The 19,600-nt window shown below is 38.9% G+C and overlaps 1 protein-coding gene across 4 annotated transcripts in view; it reads left to right on the top strand.

Annotated features, from left to right (window-relative positions):
* CPED1 (cadherin like and PC-esterase domain containing 1) overlaps positions 1 to 15,923 on the top strand; it is a 138,329-nt gene extending 122,406 nt beyond the window's left edge. For 2 of the 4 annotated variants that reach the window (XM_085042367.1, XM_085042358.1), the window contains exons 19-23: positions 4,302 to 4,522; positions 4,784 to 4,885; positions 5,094 to 5,181; positions 7,024 to 7,170; positions 12,838 to 15,923. In XM_085042367.1, coding sequence (XP_084898493.1) covers positions 4,302 to 4,522; positions 4,784 to 4,885; positions 5,094 to 5,181; positions 7,024 to 7,170; positions 12,838 to 13,065 — 786 coding nt within the window. In that variant the 3' untranslated portion in view covers positions 13,066 to 15,923. Of the gene's footprint in view, positions 1 to 4,301; positions 4,523 to 4,783; positions 4,886 to 5,093; positions 5,182 to 5,382; positions 6,991 to 7,023; positions 7,171 to 12,837 lie in introns of those variants that run through there. The other 2 variants (XM_085042375.1, XM_085042382.1) reach the window with 2 other exon arrangements.
* Positions 15,924 to 19,600: the final 3,677 nt, after the last annotated feature.

The following is a 19,600-nucleotide window of genomic DNA, read 5'->3' as shown; positions in this document are numbered from 1 at the left end:
GCCTTTAAGCTATAATGGAATTTTTCACACAAAATATTTGCAACAGAAGACAGTGAAAACATCTGTCTGCATGGAAGTGTTGTTCTTTGTCTGGTAAAATTATAACCTTGTGTTTGATCATTTAGTCATTCCTGTAGACAAATGCCCTATCAACTTGAAGAGTACATGACTAAGTCTTGTGCCAGACTCATAGAAAAAATGAGACATGGCATACTCTACAAACCTGAGCCATCATGTTCCTCATTATTGTCATAGAGATAAATACAAAATCATCCCTGGAGCCTTTTGTTCAAATCATATTTATGATTTATGATATACTTATGAGTTAGATGAACTCATTGTAGTTGCACATGCAACTACAATGAGTTCATCTAACTGTATAGAAATAAATATGGCTGTAGTTACCATACATTTAATTACATTGAAAGATTATTTTAATTCATAGAAACTCTTGGGTTAGTTGAAAGACGTAGGTTTTCTTCCTGTGGCTAAACACCACTTATTTCAACCTTTGAGTCCTTCAAGTGTTTGCTGAAAATGAAGCTGACTTGCAAAAGGTGAACTTTGAAAGATGCTTTCTGATGGCCTACATACCAAAACAAAATGTGTTTGGCCAGCTCTGGACAAGGGCAGTTTGAAAAGAGGGTAGGATTAACTACAGATATCTTCTTCCTTCACTTCGATTTTTTTTTCTTCTTTTGAGGAGAAAAAGAAAAAGAAGGATTATTTTATTTTTCCAGGATTTACACATCTCAAGTCATGGTTGAACCAATGGTTAAATGCAGATTGTTGGATGCAGACAAGATCTTAATGAATGGATGCAGAGTGTGTGTGCAGATGTGCTGCTGATGTGCTAAGCATCCACCAGCCTGGGGTACATTGAATTGCAAGGAATGCACACCTATCTTTCTATCTGATATCTTTAGATTTTTGAGAGAGCATTCCCTTTAAAATCCCAGCACACAGTCTCCAGGAGATGACTGCTGATACTGTCCCATGATGACTGCAAACTGACTTTACAGCTCTCTCTCAGAGCTAGAGGACAGGGACTGTTGGTTTCTCACACTGCAGTCCTAGTATTCATATTTTTCAACAATGTTGTGGTTTCACTGTGGAAGACAGAGTTAAACAAATTTGCTTGATTCCAATTCCAATTCTTGAACAATCAAAAACTTCTTGTCTGTGATATGACTAATATGTGATGTGACTTATATGCTTACTATAATTGACACCTTTAAGGAAGACCTGCCCTCTTGATCTGTCTTTCCGTACAACCACAAGTCCACTTTGGCTCATTTCTTTTTTCCCACTTGCAGCAAGCTTTGACTATTCTTTTAGCAGACCAGTTTCTAAAAGTCTCCATTAATCTCCCTAGTGGAACAGCATGTATTTTTCCCCAGTGTGATGTTGCTATCTGTCTCATTCCTGATTTGGAAATGGGCTGAGTACAGTCTCATCAGTCTCGTGATGGCATTTGAAGAAGTATGTCAGGGCCTTAACAGTTGCCTGTTTCATCCAGTTTTGCTCATTGCTCTAAAGGAATCTGCTCTGACTCCTGTCACCTCCTTCACATTCTCAGAACATCAGGACAACAACAATAGTACCATCCTAAGGCCCACCTGATATTTTCATATGGTGCCCATCATGGCATTTCCAGACTAGAGCTGCCACTTTAACACGTGATTGTATCGAACTTGTTTCTTCTGGTACTGGTTTACTAGATGACTGCACATAGTGCCCTTCCAACTGCAGACCTGGCCAGCTAGGTATCCCAGGGCAGGCTTGAAGTGTTCAGCATGACTGTTCACACCTAAGTGAATACACAGTGTTGGCGAAAGAGACGTGTGTGCATCATGTTCATTGGCATCGGCCATAGTTTTTTTTCTCCTTTTTTTTCCATGGAAGTTGTTGTCCTGCTATTTGAAATCAGTAGTAGATTAAATTAGATCAAATATAGTTAGGAGAAAACAACTATGAGAATTCTAGTCACACTAGAATGAAGAATGAGATAAAAATGCCCCATCTGCCAATTTAGTGTAATTAATAGCTGAACATGCTCCTTTGCAATTCCCACGTGCTGTGATAACAAAATGGTGTCATATGTTACTAGAAGAGAAGCAGTCTTATATGTTCTACCAACTGCTCTGTAACTTGGTAGGGCCTGTTTGTCATTCTGCTAATGATGTGTTGGGTTTTTACAGAAATGTTCTCACCCACATTACAAGCTAATGATGTCCTTGCCGGCGAATATCTGAGAACTGCTTTTTAAATAGATATGCATCAAGATACTACAGTGATGGGCTTATGAAATGGAGATTAAAGGGACATGGTTACAGACAGACTGGAGAGATTAAGAGATTTTGCAATGCAAAAGAATTGTTGTTTAAAACCTCAAGTTAACCTACTTTAGAATTAGGACATATTCTGAGCATGGACTGTCTTCCTAATTGGAAATAATTTAACACATGTGTGTGTCTGTCAGAGAGGAAAGAGAAAATATCCAATCAGTCCTTACATGGATCCAAGGATCCTTGACTTCTGCGAGTCACATTATGCTTCATTTAAAGAGGTTTCTTCTGACACTATGTGAAAAGCTGGAAACCCCCTTGCATGTGAGAGAAATGCTTATGCAATACAAGCATGAACAGCAGTTGTTTAAGAATTTTCCCTATGAAGCAGCTTTGAGAGGTCCAGGACAGGAGGTAGAACAGCCTCTATGAGCTCAGTGCTAGTTTTAATTTGCTTGCTACCGTACATAATCTATCAAGGGCTTCCCTGAAGCCCACAATGGGCAAGGCATGGAAAGCTGCAGGCATTGTCATGCCCATTCTTGGCCCTAATATCGGATCAGGGTATGCTCACCCAAAATTCCTTCTCTGCTGTGGGAAGTATCATTGGTATGCTGTTGTGGCTTATTTTTAATCACAGTAGGTTAATAGTGGGAAGTGGAATGAGTTTTCAAAACTGTGACATTCCTGAAGGGAATAGATAAATATATAGATAAATGTGTTAAATGACTGTAATCCAAAATGCCTCTACCACATAAAACCTCTAAAAAAACTTTTGGAAATATATCCTGAAATGTGTCACCTTGTGCAGTCTGAATTTTATTTGCATAATCAAATATTCAAGGTGGAAGTGGTAAAACATCAAACTCCAAATCAAATTAGGAAATGAAACAACAAAATGGCTTAAAGGATGGCTTAAAGGATGCCAACTACCCTGAGTGCCAGAGGAGGTAGCAGAAGCTGGGTACTGCTGTGCAGAGAACTGGGCTGTTACAGTCTGATGGCTTTATGGGGTTTCTGACTCCCAGTTTTACATTTTGGCTCCTCATTGTTGATTTCCGGCTGAGGTGATTGGGGTAATTGATTCTGTACACAGTTTCATTGGCAAACCACAGTGAATCTGGATTCTTCTACTCTTTGGACTTGTCTTCTACTACCTGCTTCATCAGAAGGAAATTTGAGTTCTACCCACTCAAAATAGGGCAATAGCATTAAAAAAACTAACCCCACAACACTTCAAATTCTATGGTCTCCACATACAGAGATGTTTGTTTTTTCAGAGGAATCTACAGAGTGAATAGGAGCAAACCCAAATTTCTTCATTCATTTGCAAGTTCAGGGTAGCCCAGCAGAGACTGCTATACTTAAAGTACTTCTGTCATCCTGGCAGGATTTCTAGCTCTCTGCAGGCCATGATGCTTCCTGGTGGTCAAATCAGACAAGACAGGACTCTATTCAGATTATCCTCCACCCAAATGACCCCCTTTTCTTTCCCCTCTGAAACTGCAGAAAGGCCATATCTCTACAAATAAGGCAGCCACTGCATCCTTTGGGGATGTGTGTGTGTGTTACTTTGGTGTAAATTCTAATGAATCCTGTTAATGGAAGACAGACATTAACCAATACATGCTATATAGGAACAAACCACATGAAAAACTGAAGGGAAAAAAGCACAAAGCTGCAAGCAATCATGAGAGAAATTGTGTACTAGCAATTGGAAATAAATATATCACCAAGGATGAAAAATGCAGGGCTAATTGTGCAGCTATAGCCATTTATAACCTGTACCTTTTGTCTTCAAAATGTATAATACAGCTTTTTATTAACCAAATCACACAGATTTTGCTAAAGGAGAAATTTAGTATTCAGATGCCAGGATACTAGCAGTTCACAGATGTATTTCTGGAACATTATGAGAAGCATTTGAAAAGCTCCCAGCTAGCTGTGTTATTTTCTTATCTTTTGGTTTCTGGATTGTACAGCTTCTAAGTCATACCTTTTTTCCATCTGAAGATTCTTTTTATAGGTGACTCAACTAACAGAGGGATGATGTACTATCTAATAGAAAGAGTGAATAAGACTCTTCAGGAATGGCAGAAGACTCATGATGTTAAATGTTATCACAATATCAATGAGGGGAAAACATTTATCAGTTATTCCTACTACCCCCAGTTCTGGATGAATGCAAACCAGAGACCGACATTTGAAAAAGCACTAGAACAGCTGCTGCAGAGGTACTGTACAAACTCTGTATCTCCCTTGTTTGTATTGTCGTTCTATTCACAAATGTGTTTAACACATTTTACAATTAAAGTCAGTAAACAATAAAACATAACATGCACAAACCATATTGTGTGGGTAAAAAATAGCTGAAAATTACATCAGGCCTCTGATCAGAGTGCCAGATACAGTTCAGTGAAATGCAATGCAATGTAGTTAAAATGTTTGCCATCTGTTTAAAGCAACATGTGTTGTTTTTCTTTTCTGGGTTTCAGATCACGTCCTCTGGAGAACACAGACCAGACCGTATTAATTGTAGGTGGTGTTCAGTGGCTTAATTCCAATCACCTGCAAATTATCCAAAAGGTTTTGAACAGGTAATGTTATGTACTTGGGGTTATTCCAATATTTGATATGATAAATTAAGGGAAACAACAAAAAATTTTAAATACAAACTTTTCATTTGTTTTTTTATGGATGTGTACTTAAATTACTTTGAAAAAAATAAAAGATGCATTGTCTTTTGCTGTGTCTGTTAAGTAAAAAGTGTGTCCTTTTTTTTTTTTTTTCCCAATTTTAAAACAGAGAAAATCTATCAAATATCCTGGTAATTGTCAAATCCATAGGAATGGGCTTCCACCTTCCAGTGGATGGAATCCATTCTCTATCACAGGTGAGCTATAGTACATTTTGAGTGCAGTTTCATGGAAGACTTGTCATTTCAGCATTAATTTTGCTATCTGATCAAAATACATTACAACCTCTGCTGAGCACATTTTAAGTGGATCAAAGGGAGATTAATGTTTGTATTTGCTCATACTGCTTACTAATAGGGATTCAAACCAATTTCCTTATTTCATGGCTTTTGCTGCAGTCAGAGAGCCATTTGAGATGCCTTGCTTGGTCAGCTGTCCCAAGAACCAGAAGAAGCTCCAATATTAATCCTGCTGCCAAAACTGAGAAACTGTGCTGTGGATAAGCAGATTGCTCCTCGTACCACATTGTGCGTTGGCCCTCCCCAGGCTTCCTCCAGGGTTATTATTGGATCAGATTCACTTGTCTGGCTTGCACAACTCTCAATAATGTCTTAACCCACCTATGAAGCCAGAACATTACAGAGCAGCTGGAATGTACCAGTGAATCCAGCCTGTTATTTGCATGTTAATTGGATGTTACAGTCAGTTTAAATCATATCCAAGACTCTCAGAGAAACAAGTGTGCTCATTGCAATGTGCTGTGTAACTCACTAAATTCACTATTTTTATTTACAATTTGGACAGTGATTCTCTATTGAACACACATAAAATGCATGGATGAGAAGCACTGGAAGGCAGAACGGAGTAAATGATGCCTTCCAGTGCTGTGTGTCATGCTCCAGCTATTCCCAGGTGTTGAAAAGAGAAAATTATTACCTTTCACAGATTATGTACAGCACTCCTTGCATGCTGGGGACTGGCGCCCACGTCTTTTTGCAACATAACACACTGCTGTATTCAGTGTGTGACTTCCTGCTGCTCTCACCCTTCTCTTTGCTACAGAGACTGCCCTGTCTGATTTTGCCCTTTCTTTCTAAGTTAGTACTGCCTATCTGCCTTGTCTCTACTGAATGGCTTCTTCTTGATTCAAACCATTTTCTTAATTTATCTGGAAGACCTAAATAGAATAAAGTAAGGAAATTGTTGTCATCGACATGAAGAAACATTTTCATAGCTCCTACCATGGTTTTCGGCAAAGTTCAGGCCTAGGATGAAGAACTTCAATCCAGGATACATGAGGCAAGGATAGAAAAAAATATTAAAGGCTTCCCAGGACTACCATTTTCTTACTAAATAAATTTACAAAACTCCAGAAATCAACTACAATGCATAACCAACATTCTTTTCTCTTTCAATATTGGAATCATATGCCATGTGGTTTGTATGCTCTAGGCTTCAGGATTACCCCAGCAACTCTCAAAGGCCTTCTGTCTGCCCTGTCAAATCTACTGCCTTGCCAACTTTATGGCTAATTTTTTCTATTCTTGGCCTTCCTGAAGTATATTCAGAAATAATAATCTGTTCTTCAGCATAATCATATTTAAGATACCCATGGCCCTATACTCCGTTTTAGGCAACAGCCTCAATGAATTTGATTTGAAGCTAAATTTTTCTTTAAAGGAGCAGTTTCACCATTTGTTCCAGAGAATTTTATAATTGGAAGTTTTTCTGAATTACATCTCATATTAGCTAAGTACACGTTAAAAACCATTACCCAGGAATTACATTTTCAGCAATCATGAAACCTTCCTATAAAGGAAGCAGCACATCTACTGAAAAGTAATTATAATTTCCTGAAAAAAAACCCTACATCAGTCTTGGAGTAGTAGCTGTTTTGAAGAGTGAATTTATAGTAATTCATGTCTGAAGCATAACATAATTAGTTATGCAAAATATAGTTTTACTGTTTATTTACATGACACAATAACCTTTAAACAGTCCTTCTGACAAGACATTGCAACATTTTGTCTGGAATGCAGGCAGAAGTGCAAAACTTGTGGAATGAAAACTTGATTATTCTGGATACAGCAAAAAATTTGGGCTATGAAGTGGTTGACACCTTTGTCATCACCATGGGACGTTACAAAGAATTCCTGCAAGGGAAGTGCGGCTGCCATTTCCATGAGGTAATTGTTTACACTTATATCATTCCCAGGTATTTCATATATTTTAACTCCCAGGCCTTAGAAACAAAAAGGTTTGTGGTGAGGTTAGCAAGTGTCACTCAAAATTAGGCTGAATACAAATCGTGGGGAAAGCAGTTTGCATGGTGGCACCTGTCCCTCACTGCTCAGAGTGCAAGGCCATCCAAGGACATGCTGAACTGCTGGTGTGGTCATTTCTTGGGGAAAAAAAAACCCTTCTGCAAAGGTAACTCAAATAAAAGGATGTTGCACAGTTTCCAGGTTCTTGTATTATTTGTTATGTGTTAAGTATTCCTGCAGCTTCTGCATGGACTCACTTTCTCTTTTTACTCAGTCTCATAGGTTTTTGACAGATGCCTTCCTAACTGAGCAGCTCAGCACACTCACATCAAACAATAAGTACAATTAAAATGCAGCTCAAAATGGAAGGACCAATCTTACTGCTATATATCTCTTTTCGTATGTCTGAGAAAAAATAATCTGGGATAGTTAAGTGACCACTGTACAAACAGAAGTGTAAGTTGCTTGTTCTCACTCACACCCATAGTTCTGCTTTCTTGTCTAAAATCTATATATTTTTTATCTTCTGTTTTATAACTACTGAACTGATGAAACAGGGACATGGTAAAACATAAGTAGGTTAGTTGAGAACATACGCATTTTAAGTTCCGGCAAGGAATTTTCACAATATATTACAAATGACAGGAGGACATTGAATAAACCAAAAATTAAGAAAATACATTACTATACATAGGCACAAAATCAGCTCAGAGTGAAAAGCCAGTGAAAGTAAAGATTTTGGAAAACAAGATATGTAAATCTTTTCTAGTTATCTGCAAGACATGTTTTGAGTATGTGATACGACTTTTTATAGTGAGTGCTCTTCTCCATCAGTAAAGGGATAGACCTCTATTAGTTTGGGATTTCTTGTACCTTGTGTACAGCAAATAAGAAGTGCATGCCCAGTTTAGTGGAGGCAACCTTGAATGAAAACAGAGTAGAATTTCTGAGTAGTCAAGTACACAGGGACCCATAGGCTGATGGCACTACTTTTGCATATTCAGTTAAAGAACTGTCACCAAGGCCACGAGACCATCCATGTAGCTTCCACCCAAGTCCTTCCTGGTACCCAGGGCATCAATTTGTTGGTATACAAGGCCAGCTCCCAGGCTCCTGCTTTGTGTGGTCAATCTGCTGAGAACCTGTACACATCATTAATTGCCCTAAAGAAAACCCATGAATGTTGCATTACTCACTTTGGAAACCAGAAAAAGCTTTGAGGAATAAAGGAGGCTTATATCTTCCCCACTCCTGATTCCAGATAAAAACTATTTCTTCAGTGAAAACTGGTATCATGCACTCAGACCTCATCAATGGCTCCATTCACTGCTGCATATAAGGACAGAGGATCTTTATCTTTTTATCTAGAGATAAAGTTATGTCTAGCACAGTGAGAAATTGCATGTGATGCTTCTTAGTTCTTATCAACTGAATTTGGAGCTGTCATATCTTTCAGGAAGATTGCATTAACTATGAGTGATGAAAAGAGACATGACAGCTACAGGTTTTCATAGAAAAAATACCAAACAAGTAGAAATTGTTACTGAAATTGTTACTGAAAGTTAAAACTGGAGAAAAAAGAAATATAGCAATGAACTCTTAGAAACCAAGTCAATGAATGTATGGTGTTTCACAGTCAGCTGGGGGCTTTAAGCCAATGAGAAGCTACTAGTTGGAAGAAATTTTGAAAGTTGTCTTTTAAAAGATAAAACGCCACAATTTAATCCTTACAGAGAAAATCCTAGAACATTTATTTTTTATTAGAGTTATCAAATAGGCATAAATATTAAAAAGGGCTGGCACCCCCACAAGTGAAGTACTATTTTTCCAGCATTAATTTAGGAATTTTTTTTCTGTCAAAACAAATTGCTTAAGTAAGAGACACCACCAAATATTTTCTGAATTTCTCGAAGGAAGGATAAACCCCTTTTGCTTATTCTGCCAAGTCATGCCTATTTTTCTGCAAGCCTCACTCTTGACCAAACCTGTTCCCAGAACCTGGAAGTGTGCAGGAGTAGCACAGAAGCTCCATAGAGCCTTGCAGGTACAAATACAGGCCATTCCTCCACCAGGAATGGAGGTACTTATTTTTGCTGTGAAGAAATATCAAAATGTTATCTTTTCCTTAAAGATGCAGAAAAAGCAAAGATCTAAAAATAAGGTTTCCTTCATCAGACACCCACAGTATACACTAGAAAACAAAATATCCTGTGGTAATTAAACCTAGGAGTAGTTTAAACCAAACAAACTGGAATTCAGTGGTGATGATAGTAAAGCTCAAACATAGGCTCCTGAATGTATTTGCAGTGAATATATTGCAGTATGGCCAAGTACTAGCATAGCAAGTCTATTTTCTTGTAGCCAGTGAATTATATTTATTTCTCTCAGCCACAGCAGAATAAAACAGCTAAGGCTTTGATTTTTCTCCCTAAATACAGAAGCAGAGATATAATTTCAGACACAGTCTACCAGACAGAAAATGAATTTCCAAAAGAGTCTGGGGAGACAATCAGCTGGGACAGGTTGGGTCTCTACTCCAGCATGAGGCTCCTTGGGACAGAGCACAATTTTGGGAGTTTTATCAGACTCACATGAGCTCATATGCCATGTGTCAACCCCACAGCTGGTTTCCACTTCAGGCTCCACAGCAGCTCCTGTATTTTCAGGCCAGTACTATAGCCTTTGTCCTGCTTTGGGGCCAACATCAGCAGGTGGGGTTAGTTAACCAGTCCTTTAATCTACTCTGCTCAGTTCTTGAGAGGCACAAGCACAGCTCAGTCCAAATGAAGCTGGAAAAGAGGGAGTTAGTCACAGAGTAGATATTTGTGTGATTGATAAATAGTCCCATGGAGCAAATACCTCCCTCCATTTTACCCAGACAGCTGTATTGACCTTTTTTTATCTAGAACCCAGATGCTGGTGTTATCATGGGTCATTGCTGATGTTTGCCATTTCCACAGATTTTATGACTGAAACAGAGAGCTTCAAAATTAAATATTTCAAGAGCTTTGTATGAAACTGGGTAGAAAAACAGGGCGTGATCATTCATCAGCATTGTTCATGCACTCCTCCATCATTTTGTATGAGCTCATGTGCAGATTTGGTCTTGCTTCTCTGCCGAAGGAATCTCAACAGAGTATGTGTTTCTGGGGAGGATCAGGGAAGAATTTGGCAAACAGAGCTGTTGTTAATGAAGCTTGAGAGGTCATTGTGCCTGAAAGAGCCATGGATATGTCCAGTAGAATCCATCAGCCACCAAAAACCAGCATTGATCCTTGAGGAAAGCAAAAAGAAAGTCCTTGAGTTCTTTTGATACTTCATTAGTTTTAACAGCTTTGTCATCAGCTTATTTCTGCATCCTGGCAAGTGGAGTTTCATTAGGTGCTGAAGCAGTTTGCACCAGGAAAATGGCATTTTGCCCCTGAGGACAGAGCCAAGAACACTGTGTAAAACCCCAGCACTTTTCATGTTTTCTGAAACCAGATGAGATAGATTAAATATTGTGCTTTGTACTTTCACTTTCTTTCTCTGAAAAACTGACATTCCTAAAGTCTCAGAAGATGTCACCCCTCTGTAAATGCCATCTGAGCTGAAGCACGGCTGTGCAGGAATGGAGGGTTGGCCATTCTGTGCAGTCAGAAAACAAGAACTGAAATGCCTTCAGCAGTTCTCATTTAGTTCCCACTGGCTGGCTGAAGAGAAAGCTGTTTCCCCTGAATAGCCTGAAAAATTATTTGTGTTCCCACCAACCCACTTCTGAGGGTCTCAGGTGACCCTGATAGCATAGAAATCTGCATCTCTGTAGACTTTACAATCTTTGCTCAGATTTCTATGGGATCTAGACTTTCAAAGGGATTATACTGAGCTGGGACAAAATATCTTGCATGACCTTGCACTTACTGCCTAAACATACTTCTAGTTCTGTGCACACATGAAAACATTTTTTATTTACCTCATTCTTTGAAAATGCTTATGGAGATGGGCCAGCACTACAAAATTATTATATAAGCTATTTTTTAATTCAGATTTATTTCTTATTTTAATGGCAGTGAAATCATAATCAGAACACATAAATTAGCAACCTTGGGATTTTGGTATCTTAATCAGTGTCTGGCTGCTGGGTGAACATTAGATTGCATTCCTGGGAGATTATGCCTAACAGGAATGCAGTTTGGGTGATTGGTTCAAGGTGGCATCATTTTGAAATAGTTGTAAGATCTAAGGCACTAATTTAGAAAAATGAACCTACAGTAATTGCATGAAAACAAATAATAGCCCTTGGCTTAGCTGTATCAAATTGATCAGAGGATATATTAATTTTCTACATGGATAATTCCTGGTCTGTTTTCAGCTCAGCCAGCTCCCTCATAGCTTCTCTGCTCAGTCTTTCAAGCCTTTGCACATGTTGTTCCTTCACTCACATTTAATTTTGTATTATTTATTTCATTTATTATGAGTTTCACTGCATATGAACATTGATTCTGATTGCTCAGTGACAGTAAATATACTTTTTTTTTTAAAGCTAACATGCTTCTGCATAAATATGTGCATTAATAAATGAATTCTGCATTTTCAAGTGTCTGCTGTGATTATGTAGCAGGAAAACTGATAGGCATCAGAGCTATCAAGCCAGCATATACAGACTGTTTTAAAAGTAACTACTTGTCTCCTTTTCTTTCTCTGTGCTTGCCACTGCCTGGGTTGAAGTCCTCAGTCCTGCATACGTGCAAGGTTCTGAAGTTTTGTCTCTCTCAAAGTTGCTTCATTATTCACCAGTGGCTGAGTATTCACTGGAACAAGACCTTCAGCATTTCACAGGAGACCACCTCTCCCCCAGTCATTAAGTTCCCGACAACCATACCTTTCACTTTCTCACTCGTTAGTCCCATGAGCATGGTTTTATTCCATACAAGTCGAACACGATAATCCCAGAGCTTTATACATATTTCAGGGGCCAAGGTGGGGCATTCTTTGGCACTGAGTTTCTGAATCATGTTGTGGTTATGTCAGCATGCTGTCCCAGGGAGAGGGATGTAAAATTGCACTGTAACTCCCTTCTTGGAGAAACACGACACTTGAGGGTTTTTATCTCAACATGGGCTGGGCCAGGTTTACATCAAGACCTCAGAGTGAGACATTCTCACAGGGCTCATGGCTGAGACGCATTATATATGCCTCAAGTCCTTAGTATCACAGCAAGATTTAAGCCTTCCTGCAATTTGGAGCAGCCCTGAGGTTTTTTTTTTCACGTGCTAAAAATATACAGACAAGCTGTTGAGTATGAATTTTATTGTTTCAGGTAAATTGTCTCTAGCGAAGAGAACAGAGTCTAATATACAAAGGCATTACCGAGTCAAATGACAGTATAATGGGTCTATGCATGTAGATTTCAAAACTTAGATCTTCCACTTTATTTAGTTTGTAGCATAACAGGTTGACCATTAAATTACTGTTTGCGAACAACTTGCAAGGTAAAAGTATCAGGACCTGCTTCATGGACAACTGCCTCAGCATTTCTGCACACACAGCTGTGTATCTGTCTTTCTAGGTGCAGGCAGAAAGCACTCACATATGTCATTTCTTTTGCAGGTGGTGAAATCCAATCCCTCTGAAGAAAGGCCACACATAACAATGACGTTATCGAGGCACTATACACTGGGGAAATATTTCGGCAGTCAAAGCAAACCATCACAACTGCAGGACTATGCAACAAATTCTCAGTCCCCGTATCATGTCCGAGGTCCAATAAATCAAGTTTATTCTGAAATCCTTCTCAGCAGGCTCTGTGCAAGTAAGAGGGAGTTTGTCAGCACATAGACCCTCTTGGATATAGCACCAAGACTAGAGAAATGCCACTGCCTGAGTGACAATTGAAGGATCATGGTGGATTTATGACATGCTTCCTTGATTTACTGCACGCACAAAAAGAGAGTTTGGGACATGTGATATTTCCCCCAAAACCTTATGAAATTAAGATATGCCCTGGTGGCTCTGTTGTGTGAAAATGGAAGATGGAGGGTTGCAAAGGAAAGAAGAGGGGAAGTTACTTGAACTGTTGCCAAAGGCTATAACAGCTGTAGTTCAAGCAAGTGTGTATTATTGATAGTAAAAAGAGGGCTATATATGCACTTGAACATTTGGAAAGGGCTGCTTTAGGTCCTCAGCACTATCTAGTTTTCTATTTATAGAGACACTGTAATATATGAATGTATTTAGAAACTGATTACATTCCATTTTAAAGCGTTTTGGTTTATGTGGATGGGTTTCCCTTCCATATCAAAACTTTTCTGTTTAGACACTTGGTTTATAGAATTTGAAAATGTCTATTAGCATTTTATTCATGACATGAAGTTTTGAACTCTAGTGTTTTTAGTGAAAACACCTCTCTTCTTTGTATCTTGGATGGAACAGATATCTACTCTATTTTTTTGCATGTTCTGAAGCTAATAGGTAGATAGGTTACCTACACTTGAGACTGATTGTAACTGTCTCAATGTAACATGTAAATATAGTGAATTTGTCAACATAACTTTATGGTCCCCTTTTAGGGGAGAGCCCATATGCAGGAAGACTGCTTAAATGAGTGCTTCACTGCCTACCTTGGCCTGTAAACCAAGGAAGTATTCTTCCTGCATGGAAGTGCCATTTCTTTCCTGATCCTTTATAATATACTTGCCAAAGTGTGATATCAGTACCACAAACATAAGAAAAATCCCCTTTGCACGCACACATAAGAATTTCAGGATCTGGTAATTAATCTATCATAAGGAGTGCAATGTGATGGCAGCAGAATATACTGCCAGCATATCTTGCTTGGCAGGGACAAGACCTTCTCTGAACTGCAGTTTCATGCTGCAGCCCAGCTACATCACCAGTGTTTGCAGACCTTCTGTGGGTGACACCCCAGGCTGAGGCTGTGTGCTGCTCTCCTGCCACAGCGTTGGCAGCCCACTCGTTCACAGTCGTGGTGCCCGAGGGGAAACCACACACGGTCCAGGCTTAGCCTCTGGGTGACAGGTTAGTGGCAGCTCATAAGACTGTTGTCTTATGACAACAAATTATCCAGGTATGCATTTTTATTCATCCAGTCACGCAGTAGGCAACCAAGGCACCACCCTCCCCCCATGCATTAGAGAAGGGAGGTTCGGCCAGGAAAGCGCCAGTCTAACAAAGGATTTGCTGAGTTCTGTGTCATGCTTCCCTGTCACAATTTTACATATAATCCTCCACTAGCTTCTGCTTTGGGAAAGGAAGCCACAAACAATGTCAGGGAATAAACAAATTATAGCAAGGAACTAATCATCATCTTATTTGCCTTAGTAGCACACAGAGGGGCTGCCCTATACAGAAATAGGGCTAGCAATTCATGACACAACATTCAGTGTTTGCCGAAGATCCTTAAACTCAACAGTCTGTATGCCCAGCTATAGTTTTGCGAACTTGTGCTCCTTTAGGTAAGATATGTAAAGATATAATAGGAGATTGTCATGGAATATGGAGTTTGGCATCCTAGGTGATAGAGAGGATCTGGCATACCTAATTTAAAAGACCTTCCACTATATTGAAAAAGCTAATTTAGACAATGACTTACAATTAGTGAGATGGTGTGTTTATTTCTGTTTCTTTATAATATGCTGCTGATTGCTTACAGTAAATATCCCCAAATTTCCATGTAAGATTTTCCCTGGCATGGAAATCTACATGAAAGATGGGTTAGGAGCTGTGCATAAATACTGAAAATGTCAGCATTTGGTTTTGAGCAATATGATTATCTAAAGGATATAATTGTATGCAAATGATATAATATATTCTATTGGGTCTGGAAGTCCAGGGCTGTACAACCTTAAAGCTGAAGGATATAATACCATGTCATTAATATTATTAGAAACAAAATACAGCCAGATGTCTTTGGTATTAAGATGATCAATGGTAGGTGTATTACTGTTCTGCTTCTGATAAGATTCTTTTTTTGTAGCTCATTTAAATCCACATGCTGTTATTGTTATTGTTCTGTACACAAATGTTTTTAAGGCATTAACTGGGTTTTTATGATTGTTTTTTTTAGCCAAAACCTATTGCTGAAGCATCAGCTTAGTGATGAAAAGGAAAGAGCTGACTTTGTTATACTGTAGTTGATACCAGTGAATGTGCAATTCATCAGTTCTGGTTTCACCACAAAATGGTTTACATGCGCTGTACACCCAGATGTCTTAATGTTTTCCAAATCTTACTATTTTTCAGATGTATTAAGTGTATATTTTCCTGTATGTTTTCTATTTTTTACATGTCTATGTACATTACTATGTCTGTACAGAGTGATTGGTAGAATCTGCAAATTGATCTTTATTTAAACAAGTTCTTTGAATAAGCTTTTTTCAACACTATGTATGATCCATGTAGTCTTAGGAATAAACAAAGGGTAATAAGCTACATTTTTGTTATTTAACTTTGAAATATATCTAGCATCTCTAGATATGTGAAAGATAAAAGCTGAGATTGACATGCAAGGATCACTTGCTCATACACACTAAAATTTATGGATTAAGACAATAAAAGAATTACTGTGTTTAAATTCCAGTGAGAGCACATGTGTTGCCATCTACAGTTTATTCTAGAATTGTTATATCTGCTGTGACATTTTGCCTGAATAAACATTAAAGTGTTCCTGTAGTCCATATATTTACCTTAATCCCATTACTTACCACTAAAATAGCAAAGGACCTCGTTGTCAAGTTGAGTTCCACCTCCTAATACAGACATGAGTGGCCCTGGTATTAGTGATAGGACTGAAATATTCAGGCTGGGGAACAAGTGCACTCAGAAGTGGAGTTTCCTGTTCAATATCTGCCCAGCAGCATGTGGAGCTTAGAATAGAACTAGGGTAGACTTTAAGCTACAGGTAGAGAAAGAATGGAACTGTGTTGCAAAATAAATACTCTGATATACAGAGCTGTAGTTTCAGCTATTATTGAATCCCTTTAAACTTTAGCTGATTTACTGGTGTCCAATGAGTTGCAACTCCTCACGTCTCATATAACTCCATAGATGTTAACCATGAATTGGGTTTGAGCCTTGCAGAGTACCTGCCCACCATGTTCAAGTCCATCCTAATAAATATCTTTGGAGTAACTGGCTATAATAAAAATATTTCCCTTTTTTTAGAGAAATGCCTTGACAAGTTATCTCTGTCATTGGAGTTGCTAGATCTCAGGGAGCTGAAAGAATGAACTACGAATACAATATTTAGTCTTAGTATTCATTTGAAAATTATAATCTTTAGAATAACATCTTCCACACTGTTAAATACAAGGCCTTTATTTTTCTCTTCTGTGACATATTAAAGGGACATCAAAGTAAGTTTATTTGCTTAGTGGGTGGGGTAGCAAGGCATCAAATTACCTCAAGGTTGAAATAACCACTAATAGTTATGCTTCTGTTGCTATGTTGGGCCAAAGAGAATGCTTTGAAGATGCAGATATGCGTGATGTTAAGTTGACTGCAGTCCAGGGATCTTTTAGATTACTCTAAAAGAGTAAAGCAATTTTTAGAGGTGCAGTGAACAATTTGGCATAGAGTCAAACTGCTAAACAAGTCTCTGTAGGGTCACATGAAAAATATGGTTTTACCTTCTTGTTTGCCAGCTAGGTTTGCATGTGGCTTGTTTTACCTCACTGACTATCTGTACCTGCTCTACTCCACATCAGCCTTTCTGTCAAATGACCTAAGAAATTTGTGTTTCATCAGGCTAGCAACTTCTGGAAATCTGAGATATAATTGTTGCAAACTCAGTCTGAATCTTCAAAATATGTTTTTGTCAATCCAAACAGCGCTAGAGTGCAGCAACGGTAGAGCAAGACTCTTATCTAGGGCACTGATTTTCTCTGATGAATTGAAAACAGCTGTGTTGTATTAAGTAGTTAGTTTGCACTACCACTTAGCTCTTCATGGAGTGTGCCTTTACCAAGCAAAATCCATCTTTCAAACTCTACTGCCATCTTTACCTGTGTAAATCTGCAAAACACCAAAGCAGGCTGTGTTTAATGCAGGCATACCTATGTATTGGTGCTGGTACATATGCATTATTTATTGGTACCTTCACACAATCCCTTGAAAAGAAAAGCTCTGACTACAGGGTAAAAAGACTCTCTGCATTTTAGCCTTACTCACCTGTGATTAGATTGCACTAAAAATAGTGCTACATGTCAGTCTAGGCCAGTACCTGGAGCTAAGTGTCCTAGAACACTGCTCAAGTCATTAACTTCAATGGTCAGGATGAGCCTGTAGGGTCTCCTGCAGCACAAGTTTCTACTGTGATGGACTTCTCCTTTTTCTACCTTTTTTTCATCTGACTGCTTGGCCAGCTCTCCACACCCGTGGACAGCCCTTCCTGCAATCCCTCAGGCATGTGCAACAGCCTTGGCAAGGGACATCACATTAAGCAGCCCCAAACTGAAGATCAAGCAAATGTTTAAACGAAATCTGAACTGAGGTCTTTATGAAACACAGCATCTCTTCACCTTCATTTCCTTTAGTACTGAACTGAACTTCCTTAATGAGGAGCAGGATTCACTTACTTTCAGCTGAAACTGAAATACCAAGGTCTTTTCCCAGCTTTTGACAAACTTTTTCCCTACTGCTTGCTTGCATGAAATGAAGGGAGGGAAATGCTCTGCTTGCTTCTGCCTAACAGAGTGAGGTGAGCTGTGTTTGCACAGTAGGCATTTCCCTGCAGTGGCCCCCCTACAGGGGGGCATTTCCCTCTCATACCTCATTATGGGGACAGCACTCCCACAGCAGATGGTGTTTTCAATATTGTGATTTTTTATCTGTCTTGAGCAGAGACAGTCTATGTGGTTAAAATAGACAGCTCAGTGTCTGCCAGCACCACCTGCCCCAGTGCTGCTCTCAGGAGGCTGGGGAGATTTTGGGTGAAGACTTCAGAACTAAAACCCTTGAGCAAGGAATAAAAATGATTCAGACACATCTTGACAAAGTCAGGGCAGTTATGAAGAGCTCACTGCAGATCAATCAGGTGAAATTAAAGTTGTCAGGAGCCCTTTTAAATCAGTAAATTGTATGAATTGTCAGGGTTTGAAGACCAGATCTGTATTTGGCAGAGTTTCTCACTTGCCATGTTCCAAAAACATATATTTTCTTTTGTTCTTGTCATTATCAACTTCCATATTCCTGTTATGATTCTCTGGGAATAAGAAGTTTAAAGTACTATTTCTACCCTGATTGATAATGATTGTGCAGCCTCCCCATATGGTAATCAAATAATCAAATAGATCAGAGAAATTTTATTACTTCTGAAGGGTTTTTTTCCCTTTACTTCCATATGCCAGCTCCAAAGTTTCTTTATATTTTCAGAAAGCTTTAGTTATGATAGCTCTAATGCCTCCAATTTATTCAAAGAAACCTGCCAATCCCTATTTATCCTAACAGGACGGAAAACATTAAGCCTTGAAAACCTGCCCTTGCAAGCCATTAGACAATGCAGCACCAACATGATCTAGCCCACAACTGGCTTCCTTTGAAATAGAGAATCACAGTTGTGTTCTACTAAGTTTTCACTGGGGTGATTACAAATTAAATATAATTTGTGTGGACTGATAGGTGTGGGTTTTTTCAACTCAGGGCCTTTGTTGAGCTCTCTTTACAGCAAATGGTATCTATTAGCTGCTGTAAAATCCTGTTTCAACATCCTTTGACACTGTGTCCTGCCCAGTTATTATAAAACACATACATACAAGGGGATTTACGGCTGATGGTAAAAGGTTAAATCATAACAGGTCTTATTGCTCCACCCATTACTGTTCCCTAAATTCTACACTGCATCATTTCTGTGCAATAACAAGGAGTCAGGGTCTAGTAACCTCTTAAGGCTGGCTGTCTGCATGGCTCCTCAGTCTCTAGAACAGTTAGCACTGTAGCCCTGATGGAGTTATCAAAATAACACACCTTCAGCTGCGAAATGCATTCAACAGAGCCTGCAGACATACTCAAAACTCGACGTGGGTCAAGGCCAGCCTGGAAGTCAAGAACAACAGCTTCTGGAGACTGTTTTCAGGCACCAAAACCTGGTTACCTCCTTAACTCTAGATATTTAACTGAGGCATTGTAATTATGATTGTGGTCACACTGGGGTTCTTTGTAATCATCGCAGAAAGACCAAAATCTGAATTATTCTCTAGAAGTGTCTATTATTTCTATAATATTGCTTACTGTAAAGGGAACTTAAGCAATTTGGATTTTTCTGATTGGCTCCTAAAATGTTGAGAGAAGAGTGTCAGTTCAACAGAGATGTGGCTGTGGGATTCCTTATGCAGGTAGGAGATGATTTTACATCCTC

Source organism: Lichenostomus cassidix, chromosome 1Aa (genome assembly GCF_008360975.1).
Source record: "Lichenostomus cassidix isolate B80296 chromosome 1Aa, HeHo_3.0, whole genome shotgun sequence".
NCBI classification, from domain to species: domain Eukaryota; kingdom Metazoa; phylum Chordata; class Aves; order Passeriformes; family Meliphagidae; genus Lichenostomus; species Lichenostomus cassidix.
Note: the sequence above shows the minus strand (reverse complement) of the source record. Positions and strands in the feature narration are given on the sequence as shown.